The 17561-nt window shown below is 39.2% G+C and overlaps 1 protein-coding gene across 3 annotated transcripts in view; it reads right to left on the reverse strand.

The window, feature by feature from the left end:
• AFF2 (ALF transcription elongation factor 2) overlaps positions 1-17561 on the reverse strand; it is a 438357-nt gene that overhangs the window by 244097 nt on the left and 176699 nt on the right. For all 3 annotated transcript variants that reach the window (XM_068152207.1, XM_068152206.1, XM_068152205.1), the window contains exon 2: positions 7117-7237. In XM_068152207.1, the coding sequence (XP_068008308.1) occupies positions 7117-7237 (121 nt within the window). The remainder of the gene's footprint in view (positions 1-7116; positions 7238-17561) is intronic.

Here is a 17561-nt window from a genome sequence, read left to right on the forward strand (position 1 = left end):
CTGCTTCCCATTTTCTTAAATATGTTCTCAGAGAAGTGTTTAAATTGCATCAGTTATGGATGTTAGGAGCTAGTTTTATGTCAGAGATGCTGGGCTTGTACATTTCATATCATGCAAAACATGAATGTGCAATTACTGGATACTGAGCATTTGAATTGCAATCACACAGTTTATTTAAGTATGTTATTGCTCCATCAGCCCCTTGACCCATAATCCTGCCATAAATAGAAGCTGGGTAGTCTGCAATAAACATAGACCACCAAACTATTCACTCCAGTGTGACTCCAATTACTTTTTGCTAGAGGGTTCAGTTTGACCTGAAGTATCTACCATCTGAATTCAGAAGAGAAAAAGCTTCTACCCACTCAAATGCTACAGTAGCTTCAGATAAAATATCCTTCAAAAATATTTTCTTACAGAACATAAACAGACACGACTGCCACCTTCTCAAGTATCAGGATTCTTTCCTTGTCTGCAGGCTGGTTTTATTTGTGAATCGTGCTTTTCTTTGAATTCCAGTAATTATTAAATAAATACTGACTCATCCATGCTTCACTGCTATCATACTTTTTCTTTTGAAGCATGAAGTGGGTTTTTCTGGTTCTTTTTCCATTTCTCTTACACTTGCAAAAAGCTGGAAGCTGTAATACACAGATAATACCCTCTCTTCCTGTGCTAATTCACCCCACAGAGCCCCAAAATACCAGCTTTCTACTGACCTTTATGTTCCATTGCAAGGACCAGCAGAAAACTAAAAGTCTTATTCCTTATTCTTACTATGAGACTCAAAGGAGAAAAACAAAGCAAAACTATGCTTCCTGTTCAAGCAGATGGTGAACTTCTACAGTCTGGAATTCAACAGCAAACTTGCAGTGCCTGTAAGATACTTCAGGATGCAGCCAACCATAGTTTGACTTATGTTTGGGTTTGAGTGGTTGTTTTTTTCTTTTTCACTCAATACAGCAAGTAATTCCACAGTCTAACAACACCTTAACACCAGGCCATGGGGAAAGGCAGGACTCTGAGCTTGTGCATGGTCAGACTGTCACACCTCAGTCCTCAGTGAGGGATCCTACCATGCCACTGATCCCATTTTCATCAAGCATTGAGCAGAAGTTTTGAGTGATGAAAAATATCCATGCATGGATTTCTCCTGGAATATCTTATATAATCCACTGCTGAAGTAGACTGGAGATAAGAAGAATATTGAAGGGTTTTTTTTTCCTCAGTACTACACATGACATTAAAAAGATGTTGAAAAAGAAGATAATAAATGCAAATTTCCTTTTGCTCATTCTCAGGGATTGTAACATATATTACCACTGCATTGAGGCAGTGATTTAACAATTAACTGTTCAGTGTTGTTCTCATCTATATACATCTTGCCAGTGCTCCAAACTGACAGAGTTAATAATCCCAGTTGTGGAGAACCACGAATCACTTTTATTCACTAAATCCTTAGGTTGGTCATTTTAGTGGCAAAAATTATATTCTAGCTAAGCCAAGAATAAGTTCTTTGTATATGAGCAGTCTCCTTCAACTGAGTTGCACAATGAGCTGTTTGGGCAGCAGCCAAAACCAGACTCTCTCTGTTCAACCCCCAAATTTAAAACAAGGAGATTCCATTGTGCTTAAGGGCCCAGCAGGAATTATGATGCGAAGTCTAAACACTTACATACTTGTTCGGTTTCCTCCTTCCCCAAACACTTTAACTCCTTATGGGATAGACACAGGAAACAACCAAGTGTCAAAAAAAAAGCCTGATTACCAACTTTCACCTCTAGTTCAGCTACACTGCCAGGGTGCATTCAGCTCACTCTGGAAAGTAAAAGTTTAAACAACAGAACATCACTGTAACACTTCCAACATTAAATGGCTCTTGTCTAGATCCTCACAGAGGTTATCAATATTTTAATTGGAATGCAAACTTTTCAGTCATTTCTGTGTTGGGGGTATCTTGACTCTCTCAACTTATTTTCTTTCACATGTCACGTAATAAACATAATTTTGCTTGATATTCTCTATATTTTATGAAGACCATTCACATCTTGGGGATAAAAACCGCTGCAGAGATGTCAGGAATTGCTATTTGTAGTCATTTACTGGGAGCATTAATAAAAAATGTTTCCTGAAAAAGCATGAAGATTAAATTAATTTAAAGATTTAGCATATTTTAAGTGTACTAAAGATAATATCCAGTAGCTATTGAAGTCAATGGAAGGATCATTACTGTCTTCAATGGCCTTTAGACCAGACTGCAAAGTAGAAAAAAGACAGTGAATATAAGTGGCAATTTGGCTTATGCTTAAATAAACCTAAGACCATACAAGCTCAGATGTGTAGCACAGCGTAGTACTAGCTTTTAAAACAAAGCATAACATTAATGCTTCTATTTTAATTCCTCAACAAATTCAGAGCTCTTGTGAGAAGCAGAGTATTCCTGAGAAGCCTGGATACCAGCAAGACAGACACATAACCCATTCCGGGGTGCTCTTTGTTACTTGCAGAGCAGGGATAATTTCTACTTTCATATTCTGGATAATTGGCTGATTTCTTAAAGGAAACCTCTGTACATCTTACTTTCCTAACAGCATGTTGAATCACAATTTTGCTGCTATCAAGGAAATGCAGCATTTTCTGAGTATTTCAAGGCATAAATTATGTCTGGTTTACGACTCACGACTAGTAGCCTTCCCCCTCATTGTAGGCTCCTGTTAATTTAGGAAATGCACACCTTCCTACATTTGCTTCTGTTGCTTTCAAAAATGATCCGTAATAGAATCCTATTGGGAGACTAATTTGCTGGCTAGCTATTTCATTATAGTTTTACAAAGGGAAGAACTAATGCACTCAAACTTACAGGCCCAATTTTCAAGGGTTTTGTGAAAATTTGTATGAAACTTGAGGTTTCATAATTCATTTAGTTTCACATGCCTCATAGTTAAACTAACCTCCATGGATTAGAAACTGAGATCTTTTTTATGCTAAGCTTGAATAGCATGGAGTGGCTTTACCTGGAAAAGATAAATGATTTAACATTCACCAAAAGATCCCCAATGGAAATGCTGCCCATTGGGCTCTCCTTCTCCAGCTGAACTCTTCTGAGCCAATTCCTTTGAAATATACAAGAATACTCCCACTGTTTTCTCTAAAATACTCATCTCTGAAAGCCTTTACTAATTCAATACATTAAAAGGTATCAACAATTCAGCAGTAAAATTGCAGCTTCTCTCTGGAAAACTCTGACATTGCTTTTTCAAATGCCTGTTGTCCTAAGGCTGCAGGCTTTTCTCTGATCTCTTCTGCAAAATCAAGCATTAGCAGGTTGCACCAGAGTTTGAAGGCAAGACCCACAACCCACTTCGCATAGAAGAGCAACGTAGCCACCATTCCCTGACCTTCCCAAAATAATGCTGTTTCTCATCACATTGTCAGAGCTGTTGTTTCCCCATGAGACAGCAGAGCTTCAGAACAACATTTTTATATTTTAACAACTATGTACAAAGGTATTTTAAACACCCCCAGAAACAGCTTTTCATGTATGCGCACACCTGCCTACACTACAAAGAATCAATGCAGAAATATGCACTTGTCCAAAACTATTACAACCACCTATGTGTAATTTGACAGAGGGATATAAAGAAAGATTCTCTAACAGCTGGAGCAAGGAGATGATAGATGGAAGCGGATACTCCACACTTCTTGTGATATACACTGACACTAAGCTTCATGAGAAAATTTGGGCTGTTTTCTTTGACCAAGATTTTAAATTCCAAACTTTAACGTGATCTAAGAACAGCTGCCAGTTGTTTAGCATTTAAGCACCAAAAGAGCAGTGGTGGTGTTCCCTACCACAACAGTCCCCTCTCTGAGCTATTTTTGTGAAAAAAGGAATGATAAACAAGCCAGGAAACAGAGTCCAGAAATAAAAGATGTGAAAAAAGATGTGCACATCACAGGCCACAAGAGGTGACTTTGCTCAGTGGTGTTTTACCTTGTTCTGCTCCCACTCAGTGGAACCAGAAGAGACAAGACTGGGTCAGTCTATTGTATACACAGACCTTGAGTCTCATGCACACAGAAACATCTGTTCAGCTTAAAATGGAAAAGGAATTCAAACTGAATATGCAGAATACTTGTTCTCACCTCATGGTCTCATTTTATTTTAGAATAAACATGAACAAAACATTGAATTTAGCTTTGCACGTGGTCACCACATATCCAGTGAGAGTTAGATACAGCTTTCATTAGTTCCTAGGAAACTGGTTCTTGGCAAATAGAACTTAAAAAGGAAGTGCCACTCTGGAACATTGTCCTTTCCCCCTCCACTCCCATAGCACAGAATGTATGCAAGACCCAGCTTTCCTATTTAGTCTTGGTTCTATTTATTTAAGAAATTTATGACAGAACTACATTTGCAAGCAATTCTCTCTTAATTTTTACCTTTTTCAATTTATAATTACAATGCATTTTTTATGATAGGAATATGTTATGTTTTGCTTAATCAGAAAAATTACTCTGCCAAGCAGGTGAAAAGCAATAAAAATAATTTTCTTAGGATAACTTTTTGCTTTTTAGTTTTTCAGGTTTCCACAAAACAGGTTTCTCTGGAACATGGCCAGAGAAGGACAACGAGTCTGGTGAGAGGCCTCAAGCACAAGCCCTACAAGGAGAGGCTGAGGGAGCTGGAATTGTTTAGCCTGGAGAAGAAGAGGCTCAGGGGAGACCTTATTGCTGTCTACAACTACCTGAAGGATAGTTGTAGCCAGGAGGGGGTTGGTTTCTTCTCCCAGGCAACCAGCACCAGACCAAAAGGACACAGTCTCAAGCTGCACCAGAGGAAGTTTAGGTTCGAGGTGAGGAGGAAGTTCTTCCCAGAGAGAGTTGTTCACCACTGGAATGCACTGCCCGGGGAGGTGGTGGAGTCACCATCCCTGGAGGTGTTCAAGAGGGGATTGGATGTGGCACTTGGTGCCATGGTTTAGTTATGAGGGCTGTGGTAGTGGGTTGGACTGGATGATCTTTGAGGTCTCTTCTAACCTTGGTGATTCTGTGATATATGCTCTGTGTATGTGTGGTGCAAATGTGTGTGCACTAAGCAGCTTTAAGATCAGACATTGTAATTCTTATAGTATAGTAGATATCGGGGGGGAGGGGGCATGTTTTTGTTCCTGATACAAAATTTTGCAGGGATTTGAATATCGGTCTATATTTGAATTCCAAATAGCCACTCATCTAAAGAAACCCAGTTGCATGACCTGCAGGAAGTCTCAATGAAATCGGCTCATAGTAAGCTGGTATTCCCATACGGGTGTTAAAATGTGGCCCAACACAGAAATAGTGCACTGATTAAATTTTTTGTAACAAGCAAACAAAAAAAACCCCAAAGCGTGTCCTAGTGCTTTGGCTGAGTAAATTTCCTGTCAGGGGTGACCAGAATACATTGCTCAAAAGAGAAAAGCAGAAATATGTTTTACTCAGGTAAAATAATCATTTGACTGAATTCAGCAAGTCTGATTGAATTTAATGCAGTTTAGGAGTGGTTTGACCAGATTCAGTAAGTTTGATGGCAAAGTTCATCTTATTAATTACTGCATGGGAGAAACACTCAAACAAAATCTGAATTAGAATCAAGTTACAATGATCCACACAAAGACCAGAGGTGCAAAGAGTAAGGAGGATCCTCCTGTTGAATCATGAGGTTCAGAGTGGACCCCATTACTTTTGGAGACTAGGTACAGCTGGATCCAGTCTTAGTCTGAGATTGAGTCAACAATTCATGTTTAATGGAATTACCCATACAATATGTACAATATTATTGAGTAGTTACATGGACTAGTAATGTTTCATGTTATTAATTCAGCATGCTTTTAGTAACTCACTGAGGATTTGTCACAGGTAAAGGGATTGCCCTGCCTTGGGTAAAGAAGGTCTCTTAGGTACAGAATCTCTACCCTTTAGAGGTGTCTCAACTTATTGGGAGAGTGACCTGGCATGCAGTCCAGCTGCAGTTCAGGGAAAGCTCAAATTGGGCACATCCTGATGGTAATGTACAGGGTGAAGTAGTGGCTTCTAGTCAATTGTACAGACAAAATAGATGTCCTTTTAGCTCTGATATCTTGTTCTGTACTTCTGTTATCTTGCACTTTTGGATTTCAAAGACACCTTTCAAAATGTTTTTCAAGACACCTCCACAACCTTGTATGTAAGCCAGGGACTTTTCAGTTCACAAGTTCACCCCAAGCCTGTTGCTCTTTAGTCAGCTGGAACCAAATGCAGCTAGGAGTCAAGTGTATTCGTCACACTCTCTCAGACTATAATTATTAGACACCATTTGATAATAATGTCAGTCTTTCCTCCTCCTTTTCAGGCAATTTTCAAAGAGCCCTCATCCTCCCTATGGCTGCTAACAATGTAAAATGGAAAGATGAAGTGGTGGCCTTTCAATGGATGTCACTGATTGGGAGGAGAAAGAGATATGGAAATTTACATTCTGATGAATTCTTCAGGGAATGTCTTACTGAAAATCAAAGCAGCAGAAATCATAAAGAGGGACATCCCTTGGTGAGGAAAATCTCAGGCAGCAAAGCTCCTTAGAGAGAATAAGACTTGTCATAAGTCTCTTTCATACCCTTGTTATGCTCCCCAAAGATTCAGTCTCCCAAAAGACTTTTTGGATGGTTATGATTGCACAAGAAAGCTTATGGACTCATTATCTCTAGAGAGGACACTGGTTTTAACAACTCAGGCATATCTTCTTAAAAATAAAAGGACTAAGTGCTAGCTCTGTAAGAACAAACTCACTTCTAGAGATATCAGCTGTACATACTTCTATTGCAGGACTTTTTTTTTCTGTATTTAGAGAAAGCAATCTTGAACTGGACAGTAACCAAAACTCCTGATTCTGTCAATGCCAATATGCAATGCTGGGCAGAGCATCCAATTTGCTCTGCTGCCTTACGCTGATTTGGATAATCAGTGTACTCACGAGTATAAGCACCCAGGCAGATGAGACACTTCCATTTGTTGCTAGTGGTGAGAAGCTTTGTTTGTATCTGTAAAATGTATTCAGGTAAAAGACATTCTGAAAAAGAAAAGCATAACAAAGAAATTTACCTTGTAGGGTTCACCAAAGAGGTTAAAGCCTGAAGCAAAGAGATCTTCATCTTGCTGGACTTCTTGGTTTCTTCTCTCCCATTCTTTCCGCTTAAGTGCACTCCGGTCTTGTTCATAGTGACTGAAGAGAAAGACAGAAAAAGACAATACATTATTTTCCCCATAATTTAGTGACACATCCATCACTATCAGCAAGAGCAGCAAAACACCAGCAACAATGCAACTCCCAAGGACAGTTCTGAAAGAAAGAAGCAGCCACTGAACAATTTTCCCCAAAACTGGAATTCTAATGCTGGGTGAAATTGGACAGTAGGACAATCAGGACACTTCTCAAATGAAAACAGACAAAATTTGTATTTTCAAATTAATAGAGCATTATGGATAAAAAAGAATATGCATTTTGATGCACTTGTATGAACAGTCTGCAAAACACATGTGCACACACACATATGCACCTATGCAGAGCATGTGTCTGTGCAGAGACAGCAAAGGTGAAGCCAATGAAGCATAGCAGCATCTTCAAACCCTTTTAACTGGGTAACACTTGCCTCCATCCATCTCAATACTCCAATTCAGCCTTATGTGATTTAGACCACCTAATTCTGTCCCATGTACTTGTTGAAATTTATGTATGGCTTCATTGTGGGTGTCAAGGCGGGGAGAGGGGGTGGTTAAAAAATTTGGTTTTGGAGCAGGCTCCCGGAAGAGAATTTAGGATAGGTGACTCCAGTATCAGATAATTCTACACACAAACAGCTGAATAGAAAAGGATCTAGTGCCTCAGTGTAGCAATGGCGAGTGGCACTTATCTGTATGTCAGCTTACTTTGTGCACCTGCCAGACCTAGATGACAAGCTGAGAAAACCACATTCACTTCTCCCTTGAATAGCACCGAAGTACTTTGGTCTCTTGGCTTTGCAAACTACCTCCTGCTCCTCTGAGGAAAAAGATATAATTAAAACTCTGAAGGAGAGGGGAAAAAATAGGAAACGAAAGAGGAAAGGAAAAGATGCATGCTTCAGCTTGCACTGACAACCTCTCATGTGACAAGCATTAAGGGACACTTCTGTGCTTTCAACCCATATTTGACTTGTTATGAAGCTTTTGGCTCTGCTTTGTGTCAGTTAATTAGCTATCAAATTCCAGACGACAATTTGAATAGCAGATTCAGTACATGCATTGATGTTATCTGTTGTAAGCATCATTTCCCTGATAGACACTGGACATGTATGCACACATCCAAGCACACTCGCCACGTACAAACGCATACGGACAAACACACATATTACATATGTAACAAAGAAGAGTTAATTCTCCTGTCTCTGGCAAGAATGAATTAAATCTCCATAGAGCTCCACTGCACTTGGAAGATAACCAAATATCTACAACTTTTGCCTTTTTAGCTCAGCATGATGTTGTATTGAAAGCTTCACACCGAGAGATATAATGAGGAATGAACTGCACAGTGATGAGGCTTTAACAGTGTATAAAGTCACTGATTTCTGAGTGAAACCACAATTACTAATTTGAAGCACCAGCTAATTAAAACCACAGCTATGTATTTAGCCTCTTGTTATACCTACTGCAGTTTATAATTATGAGGACCTCTTTATCTACTCAATTAAAGTTCTTATGATTCAGGCAGGTTGTGTTTGAACCTGCAAGCCCTGCAGAGAGCACAGGAAAGCATATGTCTGTTGCCTGATGACTCCATGTATCTTTTACATTCATATACTTGGTTTTGTATAGGGAAGGAAAATTAAAAAAGGGACAAATGCTACAATGAGATCTCTAAATAAAAAATATGAGCTAATAATTGGTTTAAGCAATTCAAGATCACTCAGGCTTGGATTGAATAAAGCTTGAGTACCGCCTGTAAACAGAATGCGAAGTCACCATAGAGCTGAATGACGCCACATCTTATTTAATACCTCCTGATTTAGCAATATCTCTGGCACCAACAAAAATCATTCTTGGTACTTCTGTAGAAGCTATAGTACTATTTGTTGGTTTCCTGAGGGAGACAGGAGGAAATCTGTAGGCAGCAGTCATTTTTAATATACTATAGATGATCATATTGCTGACACACTACTGCAAACAAGTAACCTGTTCAGAAGGGAAGAATGAGTCTCCCTTCATGTCCTAAATCAAGACTGAATTCCACATACATGAGAGTGTGCACAAACTATTTCCCAAATTGGCACATGAAGACAAGGTTGATCCCATCTTTGCCCAAAACTCTTCCAGAGGACAGTCCGGTTTAGCTAAGGAGCAGCAGAAACACAATGTATATTCCACTCATGGTATATCTTTCCAGGGTTTCTTTGGCAGTTTGATCCACAGATTCTTGCAGTAAAATGAGACCATTATGATGTTATAAACCCAGTCTTAATGCCAACAGAGTGGCCCTAGTCTAAGTGGGGTTTTACATTCTACATATACAATCTTTGCTTATGGGAGTAGTCCTATTGCTGATTCATTAAGGTTAGAGCTGTGTTTTACAGCTTCCCAATGGCAACCTTGGCCTGGAGATTCAGGGTGAAGTCCTAAGCCCACTCAAATCAAACTGAATCTGGCCACTGAACACACAGATCACAGAAGTGCCGATTACAGCACAGATCTCGACCTTCAAGTGAGGCTCTAGTGCTTTGTTATCTAAAAGCTGCTTCTGGACTCAAGCATGCAAAGTAATTAGGGACTCATGTGAGGCATCAAGCTCTATCCCATTTGAGGAAAAGCAGCAAAGTCTCTAAGAATATTAAGATCTGCATTGTAACATGTCACAAAACCACAAATACAAAAAATATGAAAACAGCAGTAAATGAAGAGGTCATCATCACTTTAAAAGATATTAACTTAAACCTTAGCTTAAGTATTTACAATGCTAACAGCAAAAGGTTTGAACAAAAAAATCTCCTTTTTCCAACACAATATAGTGAAGTATTTCTCTGTTGGTGTGTGTGTTTATGAAAGATACTAATTCCAAACACCAAAAGCTGAGCACAAAGTTGCCTCTCATGCCCTGGACGCCAGAGATGCCTACACACCACCAAACTGTGAGCATCCATTTTTGCAGTCCAAGCAAAGCCTTAAGTGAATCGCTACCTCTGCATCAATCCAAATCGCTCTCTCATATATTCTCTTGTGAGAACAAAAAAAAAAATAACACTATTTTAAAAATTAAAGGTTCATTTTGAACTTTCCACTCAGAGTCACATTGCAGCCTGAAGTGTACAAAGTATCTGTTCAAAAGGAAGCGGTTGCTCATTCTGTCAGGTCAATTACTTGGCTTATTTCTCTGCAAATGTGCTTTTGCCATGGAAATGCTTGACAGGGTGCTGATTGGGGCTACAGAAAGTCAAATATTATAAGATCATACACAGATTAAGATAACAACTTCTTTGGGTTCCTTGTAATCCAAAGAGGGACGCTGATTACATCTTAAGGCTGCAATGCACTGAGAACCTAATGGGATGGTCTCCAGAAACTCTTAATGCAGCTACAATGCAATCTGTGGGACTTATGTTTAATATTTAGCTTAACTAATGTTCTGTGAAATACAAATATGTGATTAGTGCTGAAGGTGTCAGTGAAAACTATAGCCAGATACCATGAGGAACGCCAGAGTTCAATCTGTCTCATTAGTATGAGAAATACTTCATGGCTTCTATAAAGCTAGGAGTGTAGAAATTCACAAAGGCAGGCTTTGGCAAATATTTTTTTTAAAGAAGATGTAGAAGACAGCTGCAGGCCACAACACTCACTGAGGGTCAGTTCCCTAAACAGTTATTATGTGACAACATAGTTTAAATACAAGAGCTTCATTTTTTGTTAGCACTCATCAGATCAATAATTGAATTTGAATGGGGAAGTGTGTACATAAACCCGAGAAGCTCAGGAATGGTGAGCAACACAAGAGCAGAGATCTACGATTGCCAGCATGCTGGATGTGGCAGAAAGAACAATAACCACAACTGTATTACTGTTTTAGTACGTTTAACATCGAGACATGCTGCAAATGCAATTTGAATAACTGCATTTGATACTTAATCCTTCAAAATCAGACCAGCACACATCCATTTGTCATTCTTCTCAGCTACAGGCACCCTAAGGGACAGTAGTGAGCTGATGAACTGTGACAGGCCAGGTGCTCAGCCTGTATGAATCTGCAGAGCGTCAGTGAGGCCCATGAGGCTGCACCCTTCACACCCGCTGCCGCCCTCGATGGCTGCAGGGACAATTGCCACCAAGCAGAGAATGGAAAAAGGAAGAAGATGGCTGAGACAGGAGGAAGTTATATCAAGGCAAAAGATTACAGGCATGCAGGCAGGTGTCAGATTGGAAGCTAAAAGTGCAGATCTGGTGATAAGAAGGAAGTCAGATATACATTGTCTGCGTAAAAGAGAACTAGAAAAATAATCAAGTTGGGGGGCATTGGAAAGGGTGGTGAAAGTGGGCGGATGTGATACATAAGATCTGAAGAAGAAAAACCCAACATTTTAGGACAGGCTGCAACAGAGCAAGAAGTTAGTGGGAAGGGTTAAAGGAATGATGATGTAAGTGAGACCAACAGCTAAAGACTGAGAGATAGCATTTGGGCTTTATTTTCACAGATGTACTAACTAAAACCATGGAAGTAGTCTCACAAAGCACAGAAGACTAGACATGGCAGGTGAAGCCTTCAGAGAGGAGAAAAAAATAGAGTAAGTCAGACTAGAAAAGTCTGAAGGAGTAGTCACTGTGATATGTAGAAAAAAGAGAACAAAAATCATCAAATACCTAACACTGCAGAAGAATCATGAGTGAGAACAGCACACTGCTCTGTTGATACAGTCAAAAGAACAAAAACCCAACAGGGAAAGAATCAATAAAAATGCTGGAGCAGAGAGGCTTTATAGTAGTGACAGACTACATCCACAAGGATAAATAAACAACATTCAAGAAAAACCAGCATTTACCCACAACCTAGGGAAGAAGCAGTTGCTGTTCTCAATAACATGTCTGAATTTACAGAAGTGTACACTATGATCAAATCAAATATCCCCCTGTACTGGTTCCAAACACACACACCCTCCCCTCCCCCACCAAATATCAGATATGCCTAAATGATGAAAGAAGTTCTCAAACTTAAATGTTTGTCATCTGTGGAAAGAAGAAACAAACATGAGCTTCTGAACTAAGACATAGCGGATATAAAAGGGTATAAATTTGAGATCTGAAAGTCCTTTCCCAAGGTCATTTCTTCACAGTTGTTACTTTGAGGCAGAATCATTGCTCTGTCACAAGCACTCAGGAAGTTGGTAAAGTAAATTCAGAAACTGGGATTACTCAAAGGTTAATTCAGATGTCTGCAGAAGGTATCAAACATACGAAATAAACCCCCACTCATTAACTGACATGAGTAACCTAAGTTGGGTCAATAAGAATATTCCCATGCTCAAAATACAGGCTTGCTTTTCCACACCAGGGCAATTCTTTTTCAGTGCAAGTAAAACCATTAAGGCAAAAAAGCATTTCACCTGATAATCAAACTAGGTAAAACACTAATAGATTACACTGGGAACCCACTGCTATGTAATTCTCACCATAACTCCATTGATTTAATGTAAAAGCACAGTACCACAATACTGCACCTGGGAAGGAGAACAGCTTCCTTGGTATATTCAGATTCTCCCATTATACACTCTGGTATTTCAATATATTTATTGTGCAAATGTCAAAAACCCAAACCAAACAACCCCCCCAAAAAAACAACAAACCAAGCAAAACCCCCAAACAAAACTAAAACAACCAACAAACAAAACACCTGAACAAAAAAGCAGCCTCAGGTCTTAAATTTCATTGTAGATCTTACAATGTATTCAGTAAATAAGGGGAATTTCAAAAGCTGAGCTTTAAGGAGAACTATGGCCAACTTAACATATCTTCCTGGCTCAACTTAAGTTTTTGTTTCACTTACTAATAAACATCACAAGCAGTACCACAAAGTTCCTCTTCCTCTGTTTATCACCACTAAACCTGCGTCTTTGTCCTGGTATTTTACTACTTGGCAGAGACAAATCAAGCCATGATAGAACAGCTTTACACTCCTCACTATCTGTCATATTTAACATTTACTTTAATGTTGTGCTCTTCTTCATAGCATGCTTACTGAAAGTATCTAGCACAGAACATATCTATCATTGCACTTCCAGATAAATGATTCATCTTTAAAAAATAGAATATTCTGTCTTTGATGTTCAACAGTTCTGCAGAGAAACACTTGAGATGGTCACTGGTTATCTATCCACATGAGCTCAATCTCTTAAGAATTTGCATTAAAAACAATGCCATTCCTGTAGCACACTTGGTAGAGAATACAGAAGATTAAACCTTCCAAATAAAATAACACCCAAAAATCCCCTGGGCAATTTATGTAAATTTAAGCTAGGAGGCTAAGGTTTTGGCTTGCATTTGTCATATCCTTTATTCTTTTGTAGGGTTCCCCCACCAAGTACCTGGAAAATGTTATTTTCACTCAATTTTCTCCTCTTTTTGGTATTATACAACCCCAAACCTTTCCTTAACATGAATTTGGAGGAATCTGGGGGAAGGATGACAGAGATAAGCTCCTGAGTAGTAAGTGTATAAAGAATAGATGAGGTTTCAAAGGGGGGCATTTATTGTTTCCTGTATCACAGCACATTGTCTTTCAATATGATTAGTTATCAGTCTGAGTTATCAAGAACTGGGATGAAATAAAAGCTCTTACGCAGTTATGCTTCATTGATGTCAGCTAGGGGAGCATGAAAATCTCCATGAAGTTGGGTAATTGATGTGTAAATCAGAGCTCAATCACTCTGTAATAGAAATGGTCCCACTGAAAGTATGGTTGTTGAACAGCATTGCAGAGGGGTGGGAAAGAAAGATAGAAACCGAGTTAAGATAAGACTTATTTATTAAAAATTATAATAACTGGTAATTTACACAATTTTCTCTTCAAGAGAGAAGTGCTGTCAGATATATTTAAATGCATGCTGCAAATCACTATATTTGGATATCCTTATTTGGCAATAATTAACTGTTTCTGTTTTATTAAAATGCTTGGGGACACTGTTATGGATATTTAAAAAGCAAATTAAATGAACATGTTCATCCTTTGAAAGGCAACACGTGTAAATGGCATCAGCAATTGTAATTTGGTTAACAATGTTTGTTCAAGGTATGTTTTGGAGTCCTATTACAGTCTTCTTGTCAGTTCAAATTTGCAGTATGAGAAACAAAAGCAAAACTGAAGGGGAAGTGGGGGGGAAGGGGGAGGAATAAAACTGAAGAGAAAAATGGTTCTAACCACAGCTTGGAAAGGACATTAAAAGACAAATAGTCATTAGAACATCAGTCACATAAAATAGCTATGCAATATGCAATATTTCTAAGAGCAAACATCTGACATGTAAACAGAAGAGTTAGTCAACACTTGTGGGGTTATTTTTGTTGTCTTCCACTCCCCCCGTCCCCGTCCCCCCACCCCTTTCTTATTTTATTTCCAGAAAGACCTGGAATCCAGTTTTCTAGTTATGACTTGCACTGAACCACTGACAAACTTCAACAAACTTAGGCACCTGCAATATCTATGAGCATTTTGGGCACCAAACAGATTACATCTGAACACAGGAGCTGGGTTAGGAAGCTTTATTAGATGGGTAATGTGCTGTGACTGTTCGGGGACTCTGACTACTACAAGGGTGTTGAACAGGGAAGGAGGTTCAACCTGAGTTCTGAATTTCATTGTTCTCACGAGTTTTATGGGATATGATAGTTAGTTTCTATGTTTTTTTTTTTTTTTGGTTGGTTTGGTTTATTGGTTTTTTGTTTGTTTGTTCATTTTATTTCTGATGATGTTTGCCATGATTTGAAGCCTCCTCAAGAATCACTGATGGCAATGAAGCCATTAATTCTCTGTGAAAATACATACTAATTCAAACATATTTCAAAGCATATCTCTTACTGGTTTCCTAGCTACCCTTTTACTCCACGTGCCTATCAGCACCTGCATTCTACATATTGTTACATGCTATATATTAATGTCACAGATTAATACAGTTATGTCTAGCTGCATGCTGTGTATTATTCTTTATGCACATCACAGCAGACATGGCACAGCCCTGCTGCCAAGTGTGTATTTGTACATGTAGTACTCCACAAGAAGGAGGTCATTCAATAAGTCCAAGTGCCGAGTGCTGCACTTAGGCTACGGCAATCCCATGCAGAGCTACAGGCTGGGGTCGGAGTGGCTGGAGAGCTCCCAAACAGAGAGGGACCTGGGGGTGCTGATCGACAGCCACCTGAATATGAGCCAACAGTGTGCCCAGGTGGCCAGGAGGGCCAATGGCATCCTGGCCTGCATTAGGAATAGTGTGGCCAGCAGGAGCAGGGAGGTCATAGTGCCCCTGTACTCTGCTTTGGTTAGGCCACACCTTGAGTACTGTGTCCAGTTCTGGGCCCCTCAGTTTAAGAAAGACATCGAAACACTTGAGCGTGTCCAGAGAAGGGCAACAAGGCTGGGGAGAGGCCTTGAACACAAGCCCTATGAGGAGAGGCTGAGGGAGCTGGGATTGTTTAGCCTAGAGAAGAGGAGGCTCAGGGGTGACCTCATTGCCCTCTACAACTACCTGAAAGCTGGTTGTAGCCAGGAAGGGGTTGGCCTCTTCTCCCAGGCAACCAGCACCAGAACAGGGGGACACAGTCTCAAGCTGCACCAGGGGAGGTTTAGACTCCAGGTGAGGAGGAAGTTCTTCATCGAGCGAGTCATTCGTCATTGGAACGGGTTGCCCAGGGAGGTGGTTGAGTCATCGACCCTGGAGGCATTCAAGAGGAGATTGGACGTGGCACTTGGTGCCATGGTCTAGTCATGGGGTCTGTGTTGATAGGTTGGACTCAATGATCCTCGAGGTCCTTTCCAACCTAAGCGATACTGTGATACTGTGATACTCACAAGGCATAACATCAGTTTGATGAAATTAAATATCTGTCTGCTTTTCTTCATCTGGATACCTCAAACTATGACAATTTTCTTGAAAATGTCCAAATTTGTTTGTTTTGTATGCATATAATTTTCAAAGACTAAAATGTATTTTAATTTGTGGAAACATACCCCCTTTAATTTATTTTTACTTCATGTGTACAGATTGCATTCTTACATCTGAGCTGGAAATAATTTTGGAACTCTTACTTCTGCCTTTATATTTTTTAAGATTTCCTATTAACTTACTTTATTTAATGTTGCTACTCAAAATGGAGTCCACAGACATTTGTATTTGCTTGAAATATGGCAATGATATGCAACAGGCAGCTAACAGAAATAAATCTAGCCTTTAAAAAAAATGTTACTAAACAATCATTGATTAACACAACCTTTTGGAAACAGATGAATCAGCAGACAACTGCTTGAGTACTTTATCACAGAAGTGATTCCATGCTACTCCTACAGCTCTAATAAATGCATTCATTTACTAACAGGCACCTCTACTCCCTTGAGCATTTTCACATGCTGTGCAAGTCTTTAACCACATGTTCTTAAACTTAACACGTGCTAAAAAATACCACCACAGGCAAATCAAGAATTCAGCAGGATGATTATTTCATTCATCTGTTTTGGACTGAAGAAGTACATGCAGGTCTGTGTGCAGTGCACACATACAGACCAATTTACACCCCAATGCACAGGAAAAAATAGTGTAAGTCTAATAGAATTTAATTGACTGTCATTTAGGACACTGTTTGGCTAGGGAAATTATCTTCTTAATATATTACTCTTCTCTGAACTAAAATCCTATACAATTGCCTCCATTTGTTGTAATTAATATCTACTGGACAGGAAAGAGATGATCAAATAAATGCAAGGTGCTCTCATTTTTAAATTCAAGTAAACACACATCCCCTCCTCAGTGGACTATTGTGAACATATTACTCATCTTGAACACTAGTAAATTGCAGGAGACAAAATGATTTTCCAGCTCCATGACACTTAATGGTCATCAGCTTGGAAAGAACCTACAACTTTTCAAACTCCTTCTTCCACTAAACTTTAAGAAGTCCCACATCAACCAGATGCTTGTTACACTAATAATAATAATAATAATAATTTGCACTTATTTTTCCTAAAGAGATTCAGAGTCAGTAGGTCAATGGATTATCATCACCATTGGCTCCTAGTGAGGAAGATAATCTGTAACAAATACTGCTCATGTCCTCAGCAAACATTTAATGTTTATTCCTCATTTATAAACAGGGTATGAAGTATGACAAAATAATTTAACCAAAGAAGCACAAAGTTCATCAGTATTGCTGAGGTTTACATCCTCTCTAAGAGCATAGTTCAACTTCAGCTGATGCTACTGGCAATATTCCCAGTGAATTCAATGAGGGTTGGATGGGACCTAGTCATTTAATAATGACAAAAAAAG

Source organism: Melanerpes formicivorus, unplaced genomic scaffold (genome assembly GCF_026170545.1).
Source record: "Melanerpes formicivorus ecotype bairdi unplaced genomic scaffold, bMelFor1.0.p_v2 SCAF_22, whole genome shotgun sequence".
Classification (NCBI taxonomy): Eukaryota; Metazoa; Chordata; class Aves; order Piciformes; family Picidae; genus Melanerpes; species Melanerpes formicivorus.